Source organism: Leucopleurus acutus (assembly GCF_964270905.1).
Source record: "Leucopleurus acutus genome assembly, chromosome: 10".
NCBI lineage: Eukaryota > Metazoa > Chordata > Mammalia > Artiodactyla > Delphinidae > Leucopleurus > Leucopleurus acutus.
This window is the reverse complement of record NC_139153.1, coordinates 39,439,925-39,466,527: the sequence shown is the minus strand read 5'-3', so window position 1 is coordinate 39,466,527 and position 26,603 is coordinate 39,439,925. Positions and strand designations below refer to the sequence as shown.

Sequence of the window (26,603 nt, the reverse complement as noted above, 5' to 3'; positions counted from 1 at the left end):
ATGAATTTTAATGTCTGGAATATCAAAGAGATGCTCAGTATTCCCTCAGGCTCTGGGTAAGTTTTCTGGTTATATACTCTGATACTTAAGAGGATCTTATAGTTGCACTGATTTCATAGAAACAGGCTCCCCTTCCTATTAGTTTATAGTAATAGGGTTACCTGATATAGCTTCTTCCCTTTCTCTTCCCTCTCTTGTCACCACTGCACCCTCCCACATTTGTCTTTTTCCTTTTGCCTATTTTCTGATTATAAAAGCAGTATCAATGGCTATGTGTGTTAATTGAGTAATGACTCTGTCCAGCACTGGACCTAGGGACTATGAGAGTTAGATATGGTCCAACATCTGGAAACTCTCACCTCATTTGGAGCAATTGCTATTGAAACAGCAAGGATCAAACTCAAGACAATGTTCAGATAAGTGTTCAATTGTGTAGTACAATTTGTAGGCACCATGAAATCAAGAACCACTCCAACTGTTGACAGGGCTCATTGAGATACTGCCCCCTCTACTACTCCACTGAGGTACTTATATTGGTGTCCACTAGCCATGCAGTAGGCCTGCCATTGCTAACTTGGTGGGCGTACCCCAGAAGTAGTATATATTAAGGGATTTCCAATTGTTTTGGTATGCTTTTATCATTGGATAGTTTCTTTTCTTCCTAACACCTTCCTAAAGACAGCAAAAAACCTAAAACATTGTTGTTGTTGTTGTTTCTCTTAAAAAGAAGAAAAGAGCTTACAATTGATACAGAGTAGGGGGAAAAAAATCTATGCAAAAAAATCTATGCTTAATTCCAGATCGTAGCTTTAAGATGTGAATCCTACAGGACTTCTGTAGGCTTACAGAGCTGTTTCTTTTCTAGCCCAGCTAATTATTCTCTTTGACCTAAGAGGGGAGACACAGAGAGCTATTTAGCTATTTTGAGCAGTGATTATGCAAATCATATTATATGTGTGCAGCCTATTACCTTAGCTAATCTTAGAAAATGATTCTATGAGTCAAAATAATGTCTCTGTTCTGAGCAAGTAGGGTTTCTTTTTGTCTTGTATTAATAAATAATGATTCGTTTAGCTTAGAATATGTACTTATAGGCTATCTATTTTAAATCTAACATTTGGAAAAGGAATGATCTACATGTACGTGTTTTAATGAAAAGCATGTTTTCTTGGGTTACACAACAGCATTAAGTAACACAAATTGTTACCGAGGTGTCTTTCAAGTAAAACTTGAAGACTATATATTTTACTTGTCTGTCCACTTATGTGCTGTCTCTGTAGTAGGCTTAGTACACTGTGTTCAAGTGTGATTGTATCATTATCAATATCATTATCCCCTTCATATGTGAGATTTAGACTGGCATAAGTATCCATGGGAAGCAATTTGGAAGTCCACAGCTGGAAGTATTTAGAACAAGCAAGGATATGACACTAAAAGTGTGAAAGGGAATAACACAATGTTTAATGGATCTTTCTTTGTGCAAACCTGAGTTGATCATATTCTTCAGTCTGGATGAGGCCTATTTTAGTCTGCTTGGGCTGCCATAACAGAGTACAATAAACTGGATGGCTTAAATAACAGAAATTTATTTTCTCACAGTTCTAGAGATTGAAAGTCCTAGAACCCTATGCCAGCATGATTGGTTTTGGGTGAAGACTCCCTTCTTGGCTTGCAGACAGCTGCCTTTTTCTGTGTCCTCACATGGTGAGAGAGAAAGAATGAGGGCAAGCTCTTTGGTGTCTCTTCTTAAAAGGACACTAATCCTGGGCTTCCCTGGTGGCGCAGTGGTTGAGAGTCCGCCTGCCGATGCAGGGCACATGGGTTCGTGCCCTGATCCGGGAAGATCCCACATGCCGCGGAGCAGCTGGGCCCGTGAGCCATGGCCGCTGAGCCTGCGCGTCTGGAGCCTGTGCTCCGCAACGGGAGAGGCCACAACACTGAGAGGCCCGCGTACCGCAAAAAAAAAAAAAAAAAAAAAAAAAGGACACTAATCCTATCGTGAGGGTCCCACTCTCCTCACCTCTTCGAACCCTAATTACCTTCTAAAGGCCCCATTTCCAAAAACTGTCAAAATAGAGCTTAGGGCTTCAACACATGAATTTTTGGAGGACACAAACATTCAGTCCATATCTAGGTCTATCTTGTGTTTGTTGTATTATAGCTCCTTCTCTCCCTCCAATCCTGCTCCTTTCCTTCCTACAGACACACAATCTAGGAGAGTTAATATGTATCCTTCCAATTAACCTTCTACATACTCAGTTACATACTTGTTTGGTGTGTATGATGTATCCTTATAAATTACATTAATGTATGAGAGAGTTCATTAAATTTTTACTTTTTCTGCACTCAAAAATTATATTTTTGAGACTTATCCATATGGTTATATATAAATCTAGCTTATTGCTTCTGACTACTGCATCAGTTATATGCATAAGCCATATTTTATTTTTAATCTATTCCCTTAGTGATGAACAAATTCAACCTTTTAAAAGATAATGTTCTCTTAATCCCTAAAGATTTTGTGAACTTTGATATCCAAAATGGTGTTATAGTACATAATGTTATAGTACAAGGAATAATGGTGTTAGTCCTTAATGTTTGAAATTCCATCTGATTGTTCCCAGGTTGTTGTAATTGAAATGTCTGGCATTCAAAATTTCCTTGTTTCTTTACATGTAGTACTGGCAGTGTGCAGGGCACTAGGAGGTCAAAAAAAGCTAGCATTCTGCCCAGAATATTCTAAAATAGTTTTGAATTATGGTTTCATTTGCCCACTTGATATACTTGTATTTTCTTGCTTAATTTCAGGGCCACTAAGTCATCTAACTGGAATAATAATCAGACTGATTACTCTGGTCTCAGTGATTCCCAGTTCCTTTTTGGATCCCAGTTCTGTCCAGAAAGTTCAGAGACCCCGTCAACACCCTTGGACTTTGGTGTCCACTTGAGACATCCAACACAGTCACAACAGAATTCTCTGGATGTAAGTCTGAATCCCAGAATCTCTGCACATGTTTCACAGTCATTATGGACATAAACTGTAAAGAAGACTTATTCTGCTGGGTTATATTTTAGAGTTGTACATCTCTAAGGATTACTGTCCTAAATAGATTTGTGCTTGATTGGTGACTCATTTGACTTGGTAGTGTGAAATGGAAAACATATTTATATTTGCATTTTCTTCCATTACTAAAACAATATATTAGAATAGTGCAAGTACTTTGACTACTCCTAGGAAGTGCCAAATATTGCATGACATTTAACTCCTTGAAGAAGGAGATGGGGATATTGAGGCCTAAGCTGATGAATAAGGGCCAGAATGAGGAACAGAATCTCTTGATTTTTTGAGACCAGCCTATCTTATTTTGTGAGTCAGAAATATTTTTATATATTTACTTATTTTGATGTAGAACCAGATCTAACTTTATACACAGACGTAACTGCATCATATAGGGACTTAATGAATAAGATTAGGTCAATACTTTAAGTTATTAAGGTATGATCTGAGATAAATATTTTAGTACAAAAATTGGTTCTCAGTGATATGAAGGAGTAAATGTACTGCCTGAATGTTCCAGAGTAAGTTTTGCCTCAGAAAGCAGGAAATGGCTCACCATATGCCTGCATCACAGTCAAATTTATCAACAAGTTTAGTTCATCAGCAACTGAGCAAGAGCAATTTGAATTAAACTTATTAATATAAAAACTTTAACACATCATCTCAAGACAGCATAATTTTCTGTTGCTGCCTTTAAATTTATGCAATTGATTTTAAGCCATTTTAGCTGACATTTTAAATACCTCTGGTCTGGTAAGGCAGAAATTATATTAGTAAAAAGAGTTGCTTTGTTTTAATATAATGTTCTGGTACATATGAAATAAAAAGGAAATACTACATGCTATATTGTATTTTATGGTTTGCCCTTAAGTGTGACTCTGCTTTGTATAGAAAATAGTGCATGCTATAAATATTTTTATGTGTGAAATGCTATGATTTTTTTTTTCCATTGAACAGAGTGAACCTAGTATTTTCATAAAGTACCAAACAAAACCCCAGCTGTTTGGAAGAGATACAAAAGATGGAGGCTTATTTCCTCTTCCTTTGTCAGTTGGAAAATCAAAAGGCCTCTTGGAACAGTTTGAGGAGAAAAAGAAAACTGCAAAAGACAAATGTGACAGGTACACAAACCTTTCAAGTGGATGAAACAGCTCCCCTCTTCTGAGCAAAGCAGAAAATGGAATGTCAGTAGTCGAAAAATTCAGTTTCAGCATGATAGCATTCTTGCCTTTACAGCTCATCTAATAATTACTCTTTATTTGTTTTCTTGTCACTGTGACTTATGGCTGCCACAGTTTTGAGCTCTCTAAATATTAAGCTAAAGAACTTCTCAGAGAAATGCAATATTCAAGTAATGTTATATTTATTCTGCCTAAAATTCTGCCCTTTAATTTTTTTTTTCAGATCATCAGAATTAGGAAATTAGTTAATATTTGTTTTAGGGTCAAGAATATAGCACATGAATTCTTAAGTCATAGTTCAGGCTGATTTTCTCACTTTGAAATGGTATTTTTAAAGATATACCCTAGGGCTTCCCTGGTGATGCAATGGTTGAGAGTCCGCCTGCCGATGCAGGGGACATGGGTTCTTGCCCGGGTCCAGGAAGATCCCACATGCCGCGGAGCGGCTGGGCCTGTGAGCCATGGCCGCTGAGCCTGCCTGTCCAGAGCCTGTGCTGTGCAACGGGAGAGGCCACAACAGTGAGAGGCCCGCATACCGCAAAAAAAAAAAAAAAGATATACCCTAAATTTTATACATATTCTTATTCGCTACATATATATGTGTGTGTATATATATAAGCAAATATTAGGGCTACTATATTAATTTGTAAATGAATAAGTGGCAGTCACTGAGGAAATTAACTTGTTCATTTCTTGGTAGTAAGTTATTAACAGGACATCTTTAGGTATCATAGAAATCATAACACCCAAGCAGAAATATACTTTATTATTTCTGTAACAGTAAAGATGTATCACTTAGCATCACCACTAGTACTTTCATGTCGAAAAAGCTAGAATTTCTTTAAAAATTCTAGATTAGGAATTCTTTAAAATTAGGAATTCTTTAAAAGACTAGGTATCTTTTCCACTGTATACTTACATTCCTTTAGAGAGAAAAGCAAAATGCTCTATACGAAGTATTTGATTCTGCTGATAAATAAACATTTCCCAGATGCTGACAGACTTCTTTCCCCTAGGAATCTAGGCTCTAGGACTCATAAAAATGGTAGAGTACTGCAGATGATCAGGCTCCTCTCATCTTACTGCTTCAGATAAATTAGTCTTAATTTCTTTGTTCTCTGGGCTTTTGTATTACATTTTATTTGATCAAGATTTCTGTAGCTAAGGCACTTCCCTGGTGGTCCAGTGGCTAAGACACCATGCTCCCAATGCAGGGGGCCCGGGTTTGATCCATGGTAGGGGAACTAGATCCCACATGCCGCAACTAAAAAAAAAAAGATCCAGCATACCGCAACTAAGACCCAGTGCAGCCAAACAAATAAATAAAGAAATAAGATTTCTGTAGCTAAAAAAACTTTTTTTGAAACATTAAGTCCTTCTTGATATTTCCTTCCTCCCTCCCTCCCTCCCTTCCTTTCTTTATTTCATTTTTCATTTCCTTTTTTTTTTTGTAGTAAAATGATTTTCTTTTTTTTTTGGCCATGTGGCTTGTGGGATCTTACTTCCCAGACCAGGGATTGAACCCAGGCCCTCGGCAGTGAGAGCATGGAGTCCTAACCACTGGACCGCCAGGGAATTCCCAGAAATGAGTTTCTGTTAATGATTATTTACAAGATGGCTGGCAAAAAATAAATAGTATTTATATAGAGAGAACAGATGATAAGGACACTGAAGAATCTCTTCTCTATTTAAAAAATTTCAAGCTTACAATATTGATTTAAATGCTAAGCAGAAAATCATAATTTTAATAAATTCTGGCAAAAACAACCCCCAAGATTTTAGATTCCTTGTTTTCTGTCAATAAGTGCTTATCAGAAATGTGGTGCGGAATGAGAAATTTTTAAATGAGAAAGAGAAAGCATACCACTGTAAATTTGGAAGCAGGAAAATGATAAGGCATGGTACCGAGTTCAAACATAAAGAGATGCTACAAATCAATAAGACATGGATTTACATATTGTGTTTTGAAAGTACATGTTTTCCCAAATGTATAGAAAGGGCATATGAGGTTAAGATATCTCAAAAGAAGCCTTAATCATTCAGATTGCATTTGTTATGACTCAAATAAAAACCCACCTCAAACTAGCCTGGACAAAAAGGAGGATATATTAGCTCTCTTAACCAATCTGGGAAGGACAGGGAATGAAATGAAATCAGAATCTGTCTCTTTTCTGTGCTTCTCTCTCCGTCTATACTTCATTCTCTCCTACTAGAGATCAGCTTCCTATTAACACAGAAAAAGAGACTCTCACCCCTTAGTTACAATTTGAAAATCCTAGTGAAAGCTTCTGATGGGCTTGTTTATTAGGTTGTGGGGGGGTAAGGGGAGGGGGCTGTGACTGGAAGTCCTCACCAGAATCACTTTGTGGATGCAGAAAGAAGCAATTCCCCATTAGAGCTGGATGCTGGGCACACCAGACAATGGATATCCATTACCCAGATTCTTATTTTTTAATCAGTCATATTTGAGAAAACAGATCAGTCTCATAACCAATGAATAACCTAAGGACCACAAATAGATTATAAAATGAACCATGGGGACTTCCCTGGTGGTGCAGTGGTTAAGAATCCGCCTGCCAATGCAGGGGACACGGGTTTGAGCCCTGGTCCGGGAAGATCCCACATGCCACAGAGCAACTAAGCCCATGTGCTTCAACTACTGAGCCTGTGCTCTAGAGCCCGTGAGTCACAACTACTGAGCCTGTGTGCCACAACTACTGAAGCCCACATGCCTAGAGTCCATGCTCCGCAACAAGAGAAGCCACTGCAATGAGAAACCCATGCACCACAAGGAAGAGTAGCCCCCACTCACTGTAACTAGAGAAAGCCTGCACACAGCAACAAACACCCAACACAGCCAAAAATAAATAAATAAAATAATTTTTTTTAAAAAGAAAACATATGGATGGCAAATAAATACATGAAAAGTTTCTCAACACCATTAGCCATTTTGGAAATAAAACTTGAAATCATAATGAGATATTACTGCTTATCTGTTAGCATGGCTAAAATTAAAACAAACAAAAACTGAAAATACCAAGTGCCGAGCAAGGATATAGACCAAATGGAAATCTTGTTGGTGGAATTGCAAAATGATACAGCCCCTTTGGAAAAGTTTGACAGTTTCTTATAAAATTAAACATAATTCACTATATGGCTCTGCAGTTCTACTCCTAGGTATTTATCCTAGATAAATGAAAATTTATGTTTACACAGAAGCCTATGCAATAACGTTTATAGTAGCCTTGCTCATAATCACCAAAAACTGGGCACAACTCAAATGTCCTTCTATGTATGAATGGATAAACAAACAATGGTATGTCCATACGATGGAACACTACTCAGCAATGAAAAGGAATAAACTATTGCTATACAACAACATGGCTGAATCTCAAAAGCACTATGCTAAGTGAAAGAAATCACAAAGGTTGCATACTCTATGATTCCATTTAAATGACATTCTGAGAAAAGCAAAACTATAGGGATGGGTATCAGATCAGTGATTACCAAGGGTTATGGGTGTGGGCTGGACTTTACCACAAAGAGACAGCATAAAAGATTTTTTTTGGATACTGTCTTATATCCTGGTTGTAATGGTAGTTACATGAATCCTAATTTTGTGTTAAAACTCATAGAACTGTGTATACACACACACACATACAAATTTCTATGTTAATTTAAATTTTTTAAAGTGTTAAAAAATTATTAAAAGATATTGGGTGGTTCATTTTATTAGTTAGGATTATGTTCAGCTGCATTGACGTATATACACTCATTCTCATTATAATAATAGAAAATTTTAAAAGATGTTTATTTTTCTTTAATGCAAAAATCATCCTGAAGTGTGTGGTCCAGGGCTAGAATAATGGCTTCATGGACCTCAAGGATCTGGCTCCTTCCAGCAGTGTGGTCTGCCATCCCTAAAGTATGACCCCCCCACCCCTGCCATCCTCACACTGCTTGGAGGCTGCTGCAATTCCAGCTGTTACATCAGAGTTCCAGACAGCTGATGGATGAGCGAAGGAAGAAGGGTATCTTCCTGTCCCTTTAGGATTCTTTTTTTTTTCTTGGCCACACCATGTAGCTTGCAGGATTTCAGTTCCCCGACCAGGTATTGAACCCAGGCCCATGGCAGTGAAAGCACAGAGTCCTAACCACTGGACTGACAGGGAATTCCCTAGGATTCTTCTTGGAAGTTGCATGCAACACTTTTGCTTATATCTCACAGTGGCTAAAATTTACTCACATGGCCACACCTAGATGCAAGGGAGTCTGGGAATGTCATCTATCTGGGTGGCAGTGCATGGAGGGTGAGGATCAAGAATCTAATTTCCAAGGAAGAAAATGAGGCCAATTTAAGTTTCTGCCACAGTTGTACAATTGCCAACAACTACCTGCCATGGACAACTTCCCAAACAAAGTCTCAAAATTAGTCCAGGGCAGATTCTGCTGCCCACTACCCCCTGCCCAGAATGCACTAGACCCTTCCCTGCATTGTAGTCAGTGTAGTCCTGGTCACTTTTCTTTTCTTTTCTTTTTTTTTTGATGTGGTCCCTTTTTAAGATCTTTATTGAATTTGTTACAAAATTGCTCCGTTTTATGTTTTTTGGGGGGGTTTTTGGTGATTGTTTTTTGGCTGCGAGGCATGTGGGATCTTAGCTCCCTGACCAGGGATCGAACCTGCACCCCCTGCACTGGAAGGCGAAGTGTTAACCACTGGACCACCAGGGAAGTCCCGAGTCCTGCACAATTTTATCAGTCCCATGGTGCTCCATCTTTCTACTACTATTGCCATAGCGACCAGAAAAGAGAGCTCACAGTCTTTTTCTCCTGACTCCCAGTCTGGCAAGGCATGTGTGAGGAGAGAGCTCAGGGTTCAGGAAAAGCTCAGAAAGCAAGCCTCTGGCACCCTCAGCCTCAAGAGGAGGAAAGAGAGACTCTACTCCTCCCTAAGATCCCTAACCTGAGGAACTCCTCAAACAGGAAAGAGGGTCAGATGCAGAACAAACTAAAATAAAGAATCTAGACTTTTCACTCTAAATATAAATTTGTAGATTCTGTAGTAGAGGTTTCATCCAATGCTTTGCGAGCCCTGAGGACAGGCTTCCAGCTCTGACTGGGGGCGTCAGGAAAGACTCCATCCAAGGGAGCACATCTAAACTGAGTGGGAGTTTTGGGCAGAGATCTTGGGTCTGTCAGATTTTCAAGTCTGCCTCTGAATCAACTTACTCTGTGAACCACCACTAACTCTGCTCTATTTTTGAGTATTTTCTTTCTTTCTTTTTAAATTTATTTATTTAATTTATTATTTTTGGCTGCGTTGGGTCTTTGTTGCTGCACGTGGGCTTTCTCTAGTTGTGGCGAGCAGGGGCTACTCTTCGTTCCAGTGCACAGGCTTCTCATTGCAGTGGCTTCTCTTGTTGTGCAGCATGGGCTCTAGGCACACAGGCTTCAGTAGTTGTGGCTCGCAGGCTCTAGAGTGCAGGCTCAGTAGTTGTGGTGCATGAGCTTAGTTGCTCTGCTGCATGTGGGATCTTCCTGGACCAGAGCTTGAACCCATGTCCCCTGCATTGGCATGCGGATTCTTAAACATTGCGCCACCAGGGAAGCCCTATTTTTGTGTATTTTCAAAAATAAAAATGGGATAGTTTCCTATGGACTATTCTGCAATCTGTTTTTTAAATTTAATAATATTAAATGACTATATTTCTGTTTCATCTACAAAATCATTTCTGTGGTTGCATTGTACTCTATTATATGGACCATTTAGGGGGTTATGTTTTTTTTCTGTTTATTTTGTGGTACGCGGGCCTCTCACTGTTGTGGCCTCTCCCATTGCGGAGCACAGGCTCCAGACGCGCAGGCTCCGGACGCGCAGGCCCAGCGGCCATGGCTCACGGGCCTAGCTGCTCTGCGGCATGTGGTTTCTTCCCGGACCGGGGCATGAACCCGTGTCCCCTGCATCGGCAGACGGACTCTCAACCACTGCGCCACCAGGGAAGCCCGGAGGTTATGTTTTAAATGTTTAATACAGCATGAGACATGCAAAGAATACACAATGAGATAATGATAATCTTTTCAACAAATGATGCTGGGAAAACTGGGTCCTTATGCAAAAGAATGGAAAAGGACCCTTATCTTATACCATACACAAAAGTCAACTCAAAATGGATTAAAGACTTAAACGTGAGACTTGAAACCGTAGAACACCTAGAAGAAAACATAGGGAAAAAGCTTCTTGACGTTGGTCCTGGCAATGATGTCTTGGATATGACACCAAAAGCACACGCAACAAAAGGAAAAATAGACAAGTGGGATTACATCAAACTACAGGCGTCCCTCAGTATCCAAAGGAGATTGGTTCCAGGAGACCCTACATATACCAAAATCCACTGATGCTCAAGTCCCATAGCCCTCTATATCTTCAGGTTTTGAATCCACAAACTCAACCAACTGCAGATGGAAATTTCTGTCCATGGTTGGATGAATCTGCACATGCAAAACCCTCGAACACAAAGGGCCAACTATGTTTATTGAAAAAAATCTGCATATAAGTGGACCCATGAATATCAAACCTATGTTGTTTAAGGGTCAACTGTAAAAAAGTTTCTGCACAGCAAATGAAACAAAGAAAATGAAAAGGCAAACTTTCCTGGTGGCACAGTGATTAAGAATCTGCCTGCCAATGCAGGGGACACGGGTTTGATCCCTGGTCTGGGAAGATCCCACATGCTGTGGAGCAACTAAGCCTGTGTGCCACAACTACTGAGCCTGTGCTCTAGAGCGTGCAAGCCACAACTACTGAGCCCACGTGCCACAACTACTGAAGCCCACACACCTGGAGCCCATGCTCTGCAACAAGAGAAGCCACCACAATGAGAAGCCCATGCACCTCAACGAACAGTAGCACTGGCTCACCGCAACTAGAGAAAGCCCACATGCAGCAATGAAGACCCAATGCAGCCAAAAGAAAAAAAGAAAAAAAGAAAAAAAAGAAAACAAAAAGGCAACCCATGGGATAGAAAACATTTGCAAACCATATATCTGATAAAGGTTAATATAAAACATATAAGGAACACCTACAACCCAATAGCAAAAACAAACAAAAACAAAAAAACAAAATATCTGGATTAAAAGACAAGCAAAGGAATTGAATAGACAGTTCTCCAAAGAAGACATACTAATGGCCATCAGGTATATGAAAAGTGCTCAACTTTGCTAATTATCAGGGAAATGCTTATCAAAACCACAATTAGATATCATCTCACACCTGTCAGAATGGCTATCATTAAAAAAATAACAAATGCTGGCAAGTATATGGAGAAAAGGGAACTCTTGTACACTGTTGGTGGGAGTAGAAACTGGTGCAGCCACTTTATTTTTTCTAATTTAAAAGAAAAATTTTTTTTTTGGCCATGCTGCGTGGCTTACAGGACCTCAGTTCCCCGACCAGGGATCAAACATGCATCCTTGGCAGTGAAAGCGCGGAGTCCTAACCACTGGACTGCCAGGGAATTCCTTGGTGCTGCCACTTTAGAAAACAGCATGGAGGTTCCACAAAAAATTATAAATAGAACTACCATATGATCCAGCAATTCCACTTCTAAGTATATACTCAAAGGAATTGAAATCAGGATCTTTAAGAGATATCTGCACTCTCATGTTCATCACAGCATTATTTACAATAGCCAAGACATGGAAATAACCTAAATATCTATCAGTGGATGAATGGAAAAGAAAATGTGGTATGTACATACAATGAAATATTCTTCAGCCTTAAAAAAGAAGGAAATCCTTCCAGTTGTGACAACATGAATGAACCTGGAGGACATTATGCTAAATGAAATAAGCCAGACATAGAAGGACAAATACTAACTATATGCTACCACTTATATGAGTGTAAAATAATCAAACTCATAGGAGCAGAGAGTAGAATGGTGGTTGTTGTTGGGGGAGTTGTGAGGGAAACAGGCAGAATTAGTCAAAGGGTACAAAGTTTCAGTTTATACAAGATGAATAAATCCTAGAGACCTGTACAGCATAGTGCCTATACTTGACAATGCTCTGTTGTATACTTTAAAATTTGGTAAGAGGGTAGATCTTTTTTAAGTGTTCTTATTCCTACTACTAATAAATAAAAGAGGGTGAAAGGAAACTTTTGGAGGTGATGGATATATTTATGGCATAGATTGTGGAGACGGTTTCACAGTTGTATACTTATCTCCAAACTTGTATACATTAAATATGTACAGCTTCTTGTGTGTTAATCATACCTCAATAAAGTAATTTAAAAAAAACCCAACTTGAGTACTGACCACTCAGAACAGATGATGACTACAAGCAATTGGCACAGCTATGTCCTTGTACAAGATTGGAAGTTCTTTTTGTTCAAAATTTGTAAAGCATTGCTGCATTGTCTTATAGCTCTCTGTGTGCTTTTAAGAGGTCTGCTGCCATTCTGATTCCTGATCCTGTGTATGTCACTTGCTTTTTTATTTCTGGAAATTTTTAGGATCTTCTCATTATCCTTAGAGTTTGGAAATTTTACAGCAATGTGGTTTGATGTGCCTTGTCATAGCCCTGGGCATTGGGGAATTACTTTTGACCTATAACTTGTGTCTTTTGGTTTGGGGAATTTTTCTTTTATTATATCTTTGAAAACCTCCTTTTCACTCTTCTTTTTCCTGGATCTGCAATTTTGGGCATGCATTGAATCTCCTGCACTGATCCTCTAATTTTTTTTTTTTTTTACTACCTACTTATTTTTCATCTCTTTGTCTTTTGCTCTATTTTCCATCATATTTCCATACTGTATCTTCTAGTTATTCTATTTGTTTAATTTCTGCTATTTTTAATTTATAAGTTCCCTTTCTTAGTCTCTGCTTTTATACTTTAATAGCATTCTGTTCTCATCCTTAATTTTTTCATTTTAATATTTTTATTGTTTTCAGGTAATGTCTTAATCTTATTCATAAAACCATAAGGTTTGTAGATTTCCAAACGGTTCTATCAAATTCTTCTTTTAAAGTCAGTCTTTTGGACAATCCTGCAGCCTGTGGAATGAAAGCCACATTCACAGAAAGACAGACAAAATGAAAAGGCAGAGGACTATGTACCAGATGAAGAAACAAGATAAAACTCCAGAAAAACAACTAAATGAAGTGGAGATAGGCAACCTTCCAGAAAAAGAATTCAGAATAATGATAGTGAAGATGATCCAGGACCTCAGGAAAAGAATGAAGGCAAGGATCGAGAAGATGCAAGAAACATTTAACAAAGACCTAGAAGAATTAAAAAACAAACACCTAGAAGAATTAACAAACAAACAGAGATGAACAATACAATAACTGAAATGAAAAATACACTAGAAGGAATCAATAGCAGAATAACTGAGGCAGAAGAATGGATAAGTGACCTGGAAGACAGAATGGGTGGAATTCACTGCCATGAAACAGAATAAAGCAAAAAGAATGAAAAGAAAGAAGACAGCCTAAAAGACCTCTGGGACAACATTAAGTGCACCAACATTCGCATTATAGGGGTCCCAGGAGGAGAAGAGAGAAAGGACCCGAGAAAATATTTGAAGAGGTTATGGTCGAAAACTTCCCTAACATGGGAAAGGAAACAGCCACCCAAGTCCAGGAAGCGCAGAGAGTCCCAGGCAAGATAAAACCAAGGAGAAACATGCTAAGACACATAGTAATCAAACTGACAAAAATTAAAGACAAAGAAAAATTATTAAAAGCAACAAGGGAGGGGCTTCCCTGGTGGCGCAGTGGTTGAGAGTCCGCCTGCCGATGCAGGGGACACAGGTTCGTGCCCCGGTTTGGGAAGATCCCACATGCCGCGGAGCGGCTGGGCCCGTGAGCCATGGACGCTGAGCCTGCGCGTCCGGAGCCTGTGCTCCACAACGGGAGAGGCCACAACAGTGAGAGGCCCGCATACCGCAAAAAAAAAAAAAAACAAGGGAACTCCCATAAGGTTAACAGCTGATTTCTCAGCAGAAACTCTACAATCCAGAAGGGAGTGGCATGATATATTTAAAATGATGAAAGGGAAGAACCTACAACCAAGATTACTCTACCTGGCAAGGACCTCATTCATATTCGATGGAGAAATCAAAAGCTTTACAGACAAGCAAAAGCTAAGAGAATTCAGCACCACCAAATCAGTTCTACAACAAATGCTAAAGGAACTTCTCTAAGTGGGAAACACAAGAGAATAAAAGCACCTACAAAAACAAACCCAAAACAATTAAGAAAATGGTAATAGGAACATACATATCGATAATTACCCTAAACGTGAATAGATTAAATGCTCCAACCCAAAGACACAGGCTTGCTGAATGGATTCAAAAACAAGACCCATATATATGCTGTCTACAAGAGACCCACTTCAGATCTAGGGACACATAAAGACTGGAAGCAAGGGGATGGAAAAAGATATTCCATGCAAATGGAAATCAAAAGAAAGCTGCAATAGCAATACTCATATCAGATAAAATAGACTTTAAAATAAAGAATGTTACAAGAGACAAAGAAGGACACTACATAATGATGAGAGGATCAATCCAAGAAGAAGATAAAACAATTATAAATATATATGCACCCAACATAGTAGCACGTCAATACATAAGGCAACTGCTAACAGCTATAAAAGAGGAAATTGACAGTAATACAATAATAGTGGGGGACTTTAACACCTCACTTACACCAATGGACAGGTCATCCAGACAGAAAATAAATAAGGAAACACAAGCTTTAAGTGACACAATACCAGATATATTTAATTGATATTTATAGGACATTCCATCCAAAAACAGCAGATTACACTTTCTTCTCAAGTGCACGTGGAACATTCTCCAGAATAGATCACACCTTGGGTCACAAATCAAGCCTCGGTAAATTTAAGAAAACTGAAATCATATCAAGCATCTTTTCTGACCACAACGCTATGAGCTTAGAAATAAATTACAGGGAAAAAACCGTAAAAAACACAAACACATGGAGGCAAACAATACATTACTAAATAACCAAGAGATCACTGAAAAAATCAAAGAGGAAATCAAAAAATACCTAGAGACAAATGACAACTAAAACATGACGATCCAAAACCTATGGGATGCAGCAAAAGCAGTTCTAAGAGGGAATTTTATAGCAATACAATCCTACCTCAAGAAACAAGAGGGACTTCCCTGGTAGCGCAGTAGTTAAGAATCCACCTGCCAATGCAGGGGACACGGGTTCCAGCCCTGGTCCAGGAAGATCCCACATGCCGCGGAGCAACTAAGCCCGTGTGCCACAATTACTGAGCCTGTGCTCTAGAGCCTGCAAGCCACAACTACTGAGCCCACGTGCCACAGCTACTGAAGCCCATGCACCTAGATCCTGTGCTCCACAACAAGAGAAGTCACTGCAATGAGAAGCCCGTGTACCACAATGAAGAGTAGCCCCCGTCTGCCACAATTAGAGAAAGCCCGTGCACAGCAATGAAGACCCAACACAGCCCTAAATAAATAAATAAATAATTTTTAAAAAAGAAACAAGAAAAATCTCAAATAAACAATCTAACCTTACACCTAAAGGAACTAGAGAAAGAAGAACAAACAAAACCCAAAGTTAGTAGAAGGAAAGAAATCATAAAGATCAGAGCAGAAATAAATGAAATAGAAACAAAGAAAACAATAACAAAGACTCAATAAAACTAAAAGCTGGTTCTTTGAGAAGATAAACAAAATTGATAAATGTTTAGCCAGACTCATCAAAAAAAAGAGGGAGAGGGCTTCCCTGGTGGCGCAGTGGTTGCGAGTCTGCCTGCCGATGCAGGGGACACGGGTTCGTGCCCCGGTCCGGGAAGATCCCACATGCCACGGAGCGGCTGGGCCTGTGAGCCATGGCCGCTGAGCCTGCACGTCCAGAGCGTGTGCTCCACAACAGGAGAGGCCACAGCAGTGAGAGGCCTGCGTACCGCAAAAAAAAAAAAAAAAAAAAAAAGGAAGGAGAGGACTCAAATCAATAAAATCAGAAATAAAAAAGGAGAAGTTATGATGGACACTACAGAAATACAAAGCATCATAAGAGACTACTACGAGCAACTCTACGCCAATAAAATGGACAACCTGGAAGAAATGGACAAATTCTTAGACAGGTATAACCTTCCAAGACTGAACCAGGAAGAAATAGAAAATATGAACAGACCAATCACAAGTAATGAAATTGAAACTGTGATTAACAATCTTCCAACAAACAAAAGTTCAGGACCAGATGGCTTCACAGGTGAATTTTATCAAACATTTAGAAAAGAGCTAACACCAATCCTCCTCAAACTCTTCCAAAAAATTGCAGAGGAAGGAACACTCCCAAACTCATTCTACAAGGCCAACATCACCCTGATACCAAAACCAGACAAAGATATTACAAAAAAAGAAAATTATAGACAAATATCACTGATGAATATAGATGCAAAAATCCTCAACAAAATACTAGCAAACAGAATCCAACAACACATTAAAAGGATCATACACCATGATCAAGTGGGATTTATCCCAGGGATGCAAGGATTCTTCAGTATACGCAAATCAAACAATGTAATATACCATATTAACAAACTGAAGAATAAAAACCATATGATCATCTCAATAGATGCAGAAAAAACTTTTGACAAAATTCAACACCCATTTATGACAAGAACTCTCCAGAAAGTGGGCACAGAGGGAACCTACCTCAACATAATAAAGGCCATATACGACAAACCCACAGCAAACATCATTCTGAATGGTGAAAAACTGAAAGCATTTCCTCTAAGATCAGGAACAAGACAAGGATGTCCACTCTCGCCACTATTATTCAACATAGTTTTGGAAGTCCTAGCCACGGCAATCAGAGAAGAAAAAGAAATAACAAGAATACAAATTGGAAAAGAAGTAAAACTGTCACTCTGCATGTGACATGATATTATACATAGATTAAAAAAATTAAAAAAAATAGTCTTTTGGAGCATCCATAAGACTTTGGTATGAAGAGTTGTCCTATTGGGGTTCAAAAATTGATACTTGCGGGCTTCCCTGGTGGTGCAGTGGTTGAGGGTCCACCTGCCGATGCAGGGGACGCGGGTTCGTGCCCCGGTCCGGGAGGACCCCACGTGCCGCGGAGCGGCTGGGCCTGTGGGCTGTGGCTGCCGGGCCTGCGCGTCCGGAGCCTGTGCTCCGCAGCGGGAGAGGCCGCGGCAGTGAGGGGCCCGCGTACCACCAAAAAAAAAAAAAAAAGATTTGCATTTGTATAGATTAAAAAAACAAAAATCTGTAAAAGTTTTTAATGACAACCCTTGTCTGATTTTTTTCAAAAGAGGGATATTTATTTGAGGAATAATGGTGAAAATTTCTTTTTCATTAGAAATTAATATTGTTCCCAGAACTGTCTCTATATTATCTCATTCTTACTGTCAAAATAATAGTCATTAGATTAAGATGTATCCAGGAATTTGGGGCTATCAGAAAGAAATCACTATCCTCTGAAGCCATGTTTGCCATAAAAATGAAAGCTGGTCTGTTCTACTGTAGTAACCATTTGAATTGCTAAAATGCAACCTCATTTAAGATCCATGTAGAGTAAATTTAAAAAAACAAAAAAGTGTTTTGCTTTGGAAATTATCAGGAAAAGTCAGTGTTCTCCTTTTTTCCATCTGGGCACTAAGGTTTCTCAGAGTTGAGTCTTCAACTCTGATCAAGCACCGTTTTGATGCTGCACTAGGTAGAGTCCAGCCATGTTTATGGAATCAATTCTGTTGCATACTGTTTCAATATTTCGCAAAGATTTACTTTCTTTTTTCTCTCCTATTTTAGTGAGACTCTATACAATTTCATTTCCCATATCAAAGAAAGCATTAACAGGGTAAGTATGCCACATTTCAAGGCATTAGAACATCTTGCATTTTAAGAAGTTTAATAATTATATTGTATTGACTTCTGTTTGTGTAGAATAGCAATACTTTAACTACCCTTTTTTATCATTAAATGACAGTTCACCAAGTTAATAAAATAAGGCAACAGTCTGTGAATTATTTCTTAATTTTGGGTTTCTTAAGTTACAGACATCTGTGGAAAAATTTGAGGAACATCTCAATTCCAGAAGCCAATCTATTTTGGATTCTTTGGAAACTGTGGCCAAGACATGTGAGTGTTGAGTTTGAGGTTATCAGTAGGGGGCACTGGTGAGCAGTGAATGTGAACTTTCTGACCCTAGCCAGATTTCTGCCAGTGGTGAGGTTCCATACAGTGTTTCAGATGAGAGAATGGGTACATAAGATTAGCCCTGAAGAGATGTGGAGCTGAACTAGGTAGTGGGCTTCACCTCTATATGGGAATGCCGTGGTCCCTCTATGCCTTTTCTGGAGCACCAATCCTCCACCCAGTAACCCTGCTGCCTCAGGACAGATAGTTCTACCAGGTTTCTCATCTCACTGCTTGAAGTGAATCAAGGGCATCCCTGGTTCTCAAATGAATTGCTGGCTGTGCTGTCTATAAAGGCTCCCTTGCTCCCTTAGGACTTAGAAATAAAGACAGTGCTCCTTTAGGAGTTAGAAATACTCTAGTCACTTACTGTTCTTCTTGCTTCCTTTATTTCAATGAGAGCTGTTTTGTAGTGAATCACAGCATCTTTCTCAATTTCAGTTACAGTCTGTGGTTTGTAAAGTCCTCTGCTCTGCCAATTAGTGATTTACATTTAGGTGAAACCATGGTTCAGGCCCTTATTTGACCATTACACACGTCTCCTTAGGTGAACACTTCCCTGGAACCAACAGCTTCTCAGCTAAACAGCAAGATGATGACTGCATGTGCACTTGTTTGCATTTGTCTGTGTGTTTATTTTTTATTTTAAACAAATTGAAGTCAACTTATTCAAATGCCATGGGATGGATTGCTCATGATTTACAAAAATTAATGCCTTTGTGTAACTTAGAAATTAATCCCCATCTGTCTACAAAGAAGCACTGTACTGTCTGCTGGCTTCCAACCTGAATATCCCACACACAGGGCAACTGTGCATCTGCTTGGAAACCAGTTCTGGAAATAACTCATTTTAAGTGTGCAAGGAAAGCACTCTCTTTACTTGTTATGTTTAAAACTGGGTGAAGTACAAAAAGGAGAATTGCAGCAAATGTGTGGCATTTAAGGCCCAGAATAGGGAATGGAAGTGCTCAAGGCCCCAACACAGAATGAAGGCAGAGAGAGGAGTAGAACTGAGTCTAGCTTATAGTAGGCATGGGGATCCTGATCCTTCACCCCTGACGGTTTCTTAACTTTCAGAGCTTAAGACTCAAGAGAGCCACATTGATAAGGCAAACAGTAACAAACACTGTGGCACTACATTAATTAAAAGCCAGGTTGTTCTTAAAAATAGGCACAAGGAGCCTGTCCAGAATCATTCCCTTTCTTGGTAGGTAGTGATCAGGAGCAGGAAGTTAGTCATTGAGAGAGGAACCAGGCAAATCCCCTGTCATATAGCTAGGCCCAGTCCAGCTAGCCTAGAGCACTGAACTTGCCAGTCAGTGCATTCTGCAGGCTTTCAGTATGCACTCACTGTGCTTGTAAGGGAAGAGGGAAGATACTATGTGAAAGCACTGTCTTGGGTTATTATGTAATTCATACCTTCACAGAATGAGGTCATGAAATCTTTCCCCAGTCACATTCTGCCTATACAACGAGAAGGATCACTCAAGGCCATCTAATCTAACTCCTCTTCTTCTTCAGCTGAGGACACCAAGGACCAGAGTAATAGAATAAATTACCAAGGGCATCCACATCTCACTTTGTCTTGGGTTTAGGTGGGGTAATTAGTAGAAAGCAGTACTTTCACCTAATACATGTAAGTTCTATTGAAAAATATGGTCATTAGGAGAATAAAAAGGAGGGGCCACTATCAAAATCAGAGAATGACTCTTTTGGAAAATAGATAACTCCATACGTCAAAATTAATTCCATATGAATCAATATATTGTGTGGTGATTAAATCATTAAAAGAACTGTAAAAAGCATGAGCAACATTTTTATAATTTTAGAGTGAGAAATGCCTTTCTGAGCAAGGCACATATAATTGTTGAGCAGAATAAGGTCCATCTATATGAACCATGTTGGAATGGAAATATTTATTAATTGTTAAATGAAAACAGCAAGGTACTGCTTATGTGCACATAGTTTGCTCCAGGACACATCTTGTGGAGGAGTGAGATCAGTCAGTGAAAATTGGGAAGGGTATCCTGAGAAAAAGGGGGACTGAGCAAACTCCTCTTGTACATGGAGGCTTCCAGACCCTTTCTCAGGCGGCTTTCATTAGCACAGCAGGGAGAGCAAAACTAGTGTTAAAGGAGAATCACTGGCCATTAGTGGAAAAGCATCAGAATATGACCTCATCTCAATAGAGCCCTTGTCAAATCACTAAAATAGAAATAAACAAAATCATCTTCAAGGACAGAGACAAGGTGGCGGCGAGTAGGAGGACCTTGAGCTCACCTCCTCTCACGAGCACACCAGAATCACAACTAACTGCTGAACAACCATCGATAAAAAAAGACTGGAATCTACCAAAAAAAGATATTCTATATCCAAAGACATAAAGAAGAAACCACGAGACGGTAGGAGTGGCGCACTCACAATATAATCAAATCCCATACCACCCGGGTGGGCGACCCACAAACTGGAGAGTAATTATATCACAGAAGTTCTCTCACAGGAGTGAGGGCTCTGAGCCCCGTGCCAGGCTCCCCAGCCTAGGGGTCTGGCATGGGGAGGAAGAGCCCTCAGAGCATTTGGCTTTGAAGGGCAGCAGGGCTTGATTGCAGGCGCCACAGGACTGGGGAAAACAGAGACTCCACGCTTGGAGGGTGTGCACAAGGTCCTGCACGCACCGGGGTCCCAGGGCAAAAGCAGTGACTTCACAGAAGTCGGGGCCAGACCTACCTGCTGGTCTTGGAGGGTCTCCTGGGGAGGCAGGGGGCGGGGGTGGCTATGGCTCTCTCTGGGGTCATAAAAGCTGGTGGTGGACATAGCAGGGACGTGAACTCTGTCTGGAGGCAGACATTTTGCGGCCATGGCACCGAGACCTGGCCCCACCCAACAGCCTGTAAGCTCCAGTGCTGGGACGCCTCAAGCCAAACAAAATCATCTTTTTTCTAAAAAATATTAATTAATTAATTTATTTTGGCTGCACCGGGTCTTAGTTGTGGCAGGCTGGATCTTTAGTTGTGGCACGCAGGCTCTTAGTTGCGGCATGCATGCAGGAACTAGTTCCCTGACCAGGGATCGAACCTGGGCCCCCTGCATTGGGAGTGCGGAGTCCTACCCACTGGACCACCAGGGAAGTCCCTAAACAAAATCATCTTCACAAGAAAATAGAGATATTGGCAGTGCGCTCAGCGGTCCCTCAGATCTGTCTCTTACTTCAACAGTGTTTGGATGGAACAGATGCAGGGATGCCCCTTGCTCCAAACTCTGACCAACCCCCATCCTTTTTTCCAGTCACAACCTTCGCAATCAGCCACTCAGCTATCCTCGGCCACCGGGACCAGCCAACACCATTTTTTGAGCTTAATTCCTTATTACCCATCAACCATGAGCTCCCGGATTCGTCAGAATTATTCCACCAAGGTACAGGCTATCGTCAACTGCCTGGTCAACATGCATCTGCAGGCCTCTTACACCTACCTCTCTCTGGTAGTGATGATGTAGCTCTGGAGGGCATGGGCCACTTTTTCTGTGAATTGGCTGAGGAGAATCGTGAGGGCGCCGAGTGTCTCTTGAAAAGGCAAAACCAGCACAGCGGCCGAAGCTATCTCAAGATGAGTGGGGTAAAACCCAGGACGCTATGGAAGCCGCCGTGCTCAGGGAGAAGAACCTGAACCAGGTCCTTGTGGACCTGCACGCCCTAGGTTCTGCCCGCACAGGCCCCCACCTCTCTGACTTCCGGGAGAGCTGCTTCCTGGAGGAGCAGGTGAAGCTCATCAAGAAGATGGCGACCACCTGACTAATCTCCCCAGGCTGGCTGGTCCCCAGGCTGGGCTGGGCCAGTACCTCTTCCAAAGGCTCACCCTCAAGCATGACTAAGAGCCTCCAGAACCCAGCGGCCTCTGAGGAGCCCCTCTGGTGTCAGGGCTTCTACCTGAAGCCCCTCTCTGCAGCCACTAGGCAGCTTTTTAACCACCCTGGACCCCTCTCCCAAGCCTTGGACCAAATGGAAACAATAAAGCTTTTTGCAGAAAAAAAAAAAAAAAGAAAGAAAGAAAGGGAGGAAGGGAGGGAGAAAGAAACTAGAGATATTGTCCAGAATATGGAAGTGGATTTTAAACGGCATTTTCACTAAAAAGCTAAAGATTTGTTTATAGACAAAGCAGAAATGAAATGAGTCTCCTTCTAGAGAACACACACACACACACGCTTGCACGTGCACACACACACACAGGATCTATAACCTAAACGTGGATATGCACATGTATTGATACAAAATTCCAGAAACTGCTCTTAACGTTAAATCCAGGAAGCAGGACCAAGGTCTTCATGGGAGAGATTCAATCATTTTTCATTGTATGCCTGTTTACACTGTTATAGTTTTGTTTTGTTTTTGGCTGCGCCATGCAGCATGCAGGATCTTAGATTCCCCACCAGGAATCGAATCTGTGCCCCCTGCATTGAGAGCACAGAGTCTTAACCACTGCGCCACCAGGGAAGCCCCTTTTATAGTTTTTAAAAGAAAAAAATTCAATAGACTTTGGAAGTAATACCTCAATACAAAAGCTCTTTAAAGGAGAAGACCCTGAACATATGTTTCCCAAGGACAAAGAAAGAATATGTGGGACCACAGACTGATGCTTACTGAGTACTGAATCTAGAATTGAACACTTTGCTTGCCTTCCTCATTTTCTGTTCCTAAGAAACATTGATATTTAGGAACTCAACTAGGGTAGGACAATTACATTTGCTTTCTACTACAAATATCAACATGGATGTCTGGAAAAATATTTCACTAATTGAGTTTAGGGGCAGGAATCCAGTACTTGAAATATAAGTAAACACCCTTTTTCTAATTGCTTGACACATTGAATTTAACTTGCGTTGAGTAATAGAAAATTTGCTTTCTAAAAAAATTCTTACATTTTTTATTGTGGTAAAATACACATAACATAAAATTTACCACTTTTTACTTTTTTTCCCCCAAGACCACACTGGCTTGTCTATTCCTAGTCATCACAGGCTCTTTCTTGCCTCAGAATTTTTGCACTTGCTGTTTCCTCTAGCTGAATAACCTCTCCCTAATCTTTGCAGGGCTAGCTGCTCCTTATCTTTCTGGTTTCACCTTACATGACTCTTATCTCTGATGACCTTATCTAAAGTAGGTGCCCCCACCCTCTTATTTTTATTATATTTCCTATTAGAGCACTTATCACAATTTTCATTTATTAATGTGCATGTTTGTTTACTTGTTATTTTTTTCTTCTTCAAGACTGCAAAGTTCATGTAAGTAGTTTAAGATTTCAAGATTGTTCAAGATTGTTTCCATGCACCTAGCACAGTGTCTGATAATAAACCTTCAGATAAAACTGTAAATCTCCAATTAATATGTTCAAACACATTGGGGAGTCTTTCTGTTTCACTTTTTCATTAGAGGTGTCCTGCCTGGAGCTCAGCCTCCAGCTCCAGATTGGGCAGGCTATGCTTTATGTCCTCTTCTTAGGACTTCACCATCATTCTGAGGATCCTTTTTTTTTTTTCTCCCATTCCTGAGGGATGGAAGCAGGAGTACTGTAAACCAAGGGAACAGCGTGTTCAAAAGCCAATGGTGAAGCGCTTCCCTGGTGGTGCAGTGGTTGAGAGTCCGCCAGCCGATGCAGGGGACACGGGTTCTTGCCCTGGTCCGGGAAGATCCCACATGCCGCGGAGCGGCTAGGTCCGTGGGCCATGGCTGCTGAGCCTGCGCGTCCAGAGCCTGTGCTCCGCAACGGGAAAGGCCACAGCAGTGAGAGGCCCGTGTACCGCAAAAAAAAAAAAAAAAGCCAATGGTGGAAGAGAGATTGCTTAGGCAGAACTCAGAGATGCAGAGGATAGTGAGTCAAAGGGAAGTGAGCCTGGGTCTTGTTAGCCAATTTATTGAAAGATTTGGACTTCATCCAGTGGCCTGTGGGGTACCATTGAAAGTTCCAGTGACCGTTTTAGAGGAGGCATGATCATATCTACATTCTAGAAAGATCACTCTGATGACAGGGCCAAGAAGGCTGGCCAAAGAGGACGTTGGTGCCATCATCTGGGCAGCAGGTTTCAGAGTCCCCAGCAGGTGCTAAGGTTGAGTCTGCTTTGGCCAGGATGTTCTCAGGGAGGGAGGGAAGAAGAGACAGTGGAGGAACCACCCTGTTCTTGCTTTCTCTCCTCACCAGGGCTGATCTGGATGGCTAGAGTTCTGGGTGTTGGCAGAGCAGGCTCTGGTAGCCCGTGCCGGGTTCCAGCTTCTCCCTCTCCACGACTGTGGCCTGGGCAGGGTGGGGCATAGCATAGTCTTCATGTGGTGAATTGTCATTGTTTTGTATTTAGTGCAAGAGACCACGAAGGCCCAGAGTGATCTGGTGTTGGAAACAGTGCGGGACAAATGCAACATGGAACAGGCCATCCTTGAGCTGCAAAAGAGATTTGAAGGTGTAAGTGTAGACCCTGACCCCTTTCCTCAAGTGTGTTTATGGTTTTGTTACTAAGACCTAGAGAGACACCTTTAAAATTGCAAATTTCAGCCAAGAACAGAGGCCACCACAGGCCCCTTGGTAACAGGCCAGGGTAGAGGCCAGCTTCCTTTCCCAAGGTTCTCTGGCATGATGTGGACCCTAGGGACCCTGCTCCAGAGTGTAGCCATGTATCCCCTGTATAGTACCCAGCAAGGGACAAGGTTTTTATCTGCTGGCCCATTCTTTGTTTTGTTCACATGTTATATTGTGCATTCTGAGTTGCACTGTCCGTAACTCCCTTCTTTCTCATTGCCTTTCTTTAGAGACAAGCAGAGTTTATAGAAATGAAGTCCAACCTGAAGCACTTTGAAGTTTTAGTTGCTCAGCAGAGTAAGGACTTCCAGCAGCTGTATGAGCAGCTAGGCCAGCTGAATATGCCCAGTGTCCTAGCAGAGCTAAATCAATTGATCTCTGTCTCTCGGATACCCAGACATGTGAAGGACAGTGCTTCTCAGACTTCACCACCTCTGGCCCAGAGCCTCAGTTTCACCAGGCAGGAGAAATATGCCTCTGAGGAACCAGTTATGTGGCAGGCCCAGGCCCTCCCTGCTGCATGCAATCTTAGTGTGGGCTCCTTGAGGCCTGGGGAGTCTGGCGTCTGGAGTGAGGGAGCAAAGAGTAGTGCTCTCCAAGAAGAGGCTGTGCCACTGGCAGTTGGAACTGGCAAAAGAAACAGGCAAATCAAGGACAAGGCAGTGCAGACTAACTGCCAGAATTGTGCTATTACTAAAACAGGCTCTGAGAATGATGGCTCTGGCATCCTGGGCCACAAGATGCCTGAAGACAGGGACCTGGTTTCCCAAGGAGCTTCGCGGCTTATATCCCTGGATTTAAACAACTTTGCAACCAGCATTAAGAACACCTGCCAAAAATGTCAAGCCAAAGGCATGTTTTCGTGTAACCCTTGTGAACAAAGGTTGGTGACTGAACAGAAAGGCAGAACTGTAGAAAGAGGGGGGAAAGGCAAGAAGCAGCCTCCCAGGAAAGCCCCCAGAAGCAGGCTCCTAGCCAGGAAGCAAGAACAAACCCCAAGCAAAACCTGTGCTTCCAATTCTAAATATCCTCACCCTCCAGTTTCCATCCCACAAAGGCCCCCCCAGGGGTGGCAGGAACCCCTTGCTCAGCCCCTGCATCTTCAGGGCCCCAGGAGCCCCACAAAACCAGTCTGCTCTGCTCTGAGAGGAACAGCCATGCCCAGTAAGACAGCAAGGGCAGTGCAAGGGAATCTCTTGCAGTACAGGGGGCATGCTTCCCAAGACAACAGCCTGCTTTCTCACAGTTCCCAGGGGGACCAACAGATGAGCTGGTTCAGTGACCTCAGCATCAGAAAAGAGCCCCCTCAGTGCAAGGAGCCAAGGAAGAATATGCTGTATGACCTGGGTTTTGATAGCAGTGATGATGGCTTCTGACCAGCCCATAGTGAATTCAGCTGATGGTTTATTGGTCTCAGCTGGAAAGACAAATCACAGAACTTTGGGCTGGCTAACAGCAGAAAGTTCCCAAAGGCCTGCCTGGATCCCTCAGGGTCAGAGGCTATGCTTTGGAAGGAGTGGTGGTCAGTGCAGGGCTGGGGAGCAGATCCAGCATTCTGGGTACCAGGTGCTGCC

At 41.3% G+C, this 26,603-nt stretch overlaps 1 protein-coding gene and 1 pseudogene across 2 annotated transcripts; both read left to right on the top strand.

Moving 5' to 3' along the window:
* On the top strand, nt 1–26,405 carry IHO1 (interactor of HORMAD1 1; the record flags this gene model as incomplete). The annotated part of the gene is made up of 7 exons (XM_082848152.1): nt 1–56; nt 2,809–2,983; nt 4,016–4,179; nt 18,080–18,128; nt 18,322–18,409; nt 24,812–24,915; nt 25,260–26,405. 7 exons carry the CDS (start codon nt 1–3, stop codon nt 26,403–26,405), a joined length of 1,782 nt encoding a protein of 593 aa, XP_082704278.1.
* On the top strand, nt 21,798–22,659 carry LOC309967486 (ferritin light chain-like; annotated as a pseudogene). The gene has a single exon. The product of its transcript is annotated as a ferritin light chain-like (transcript).
* Nucleotides 26,406–26,603: the final 198 nt, after the last annotated feature.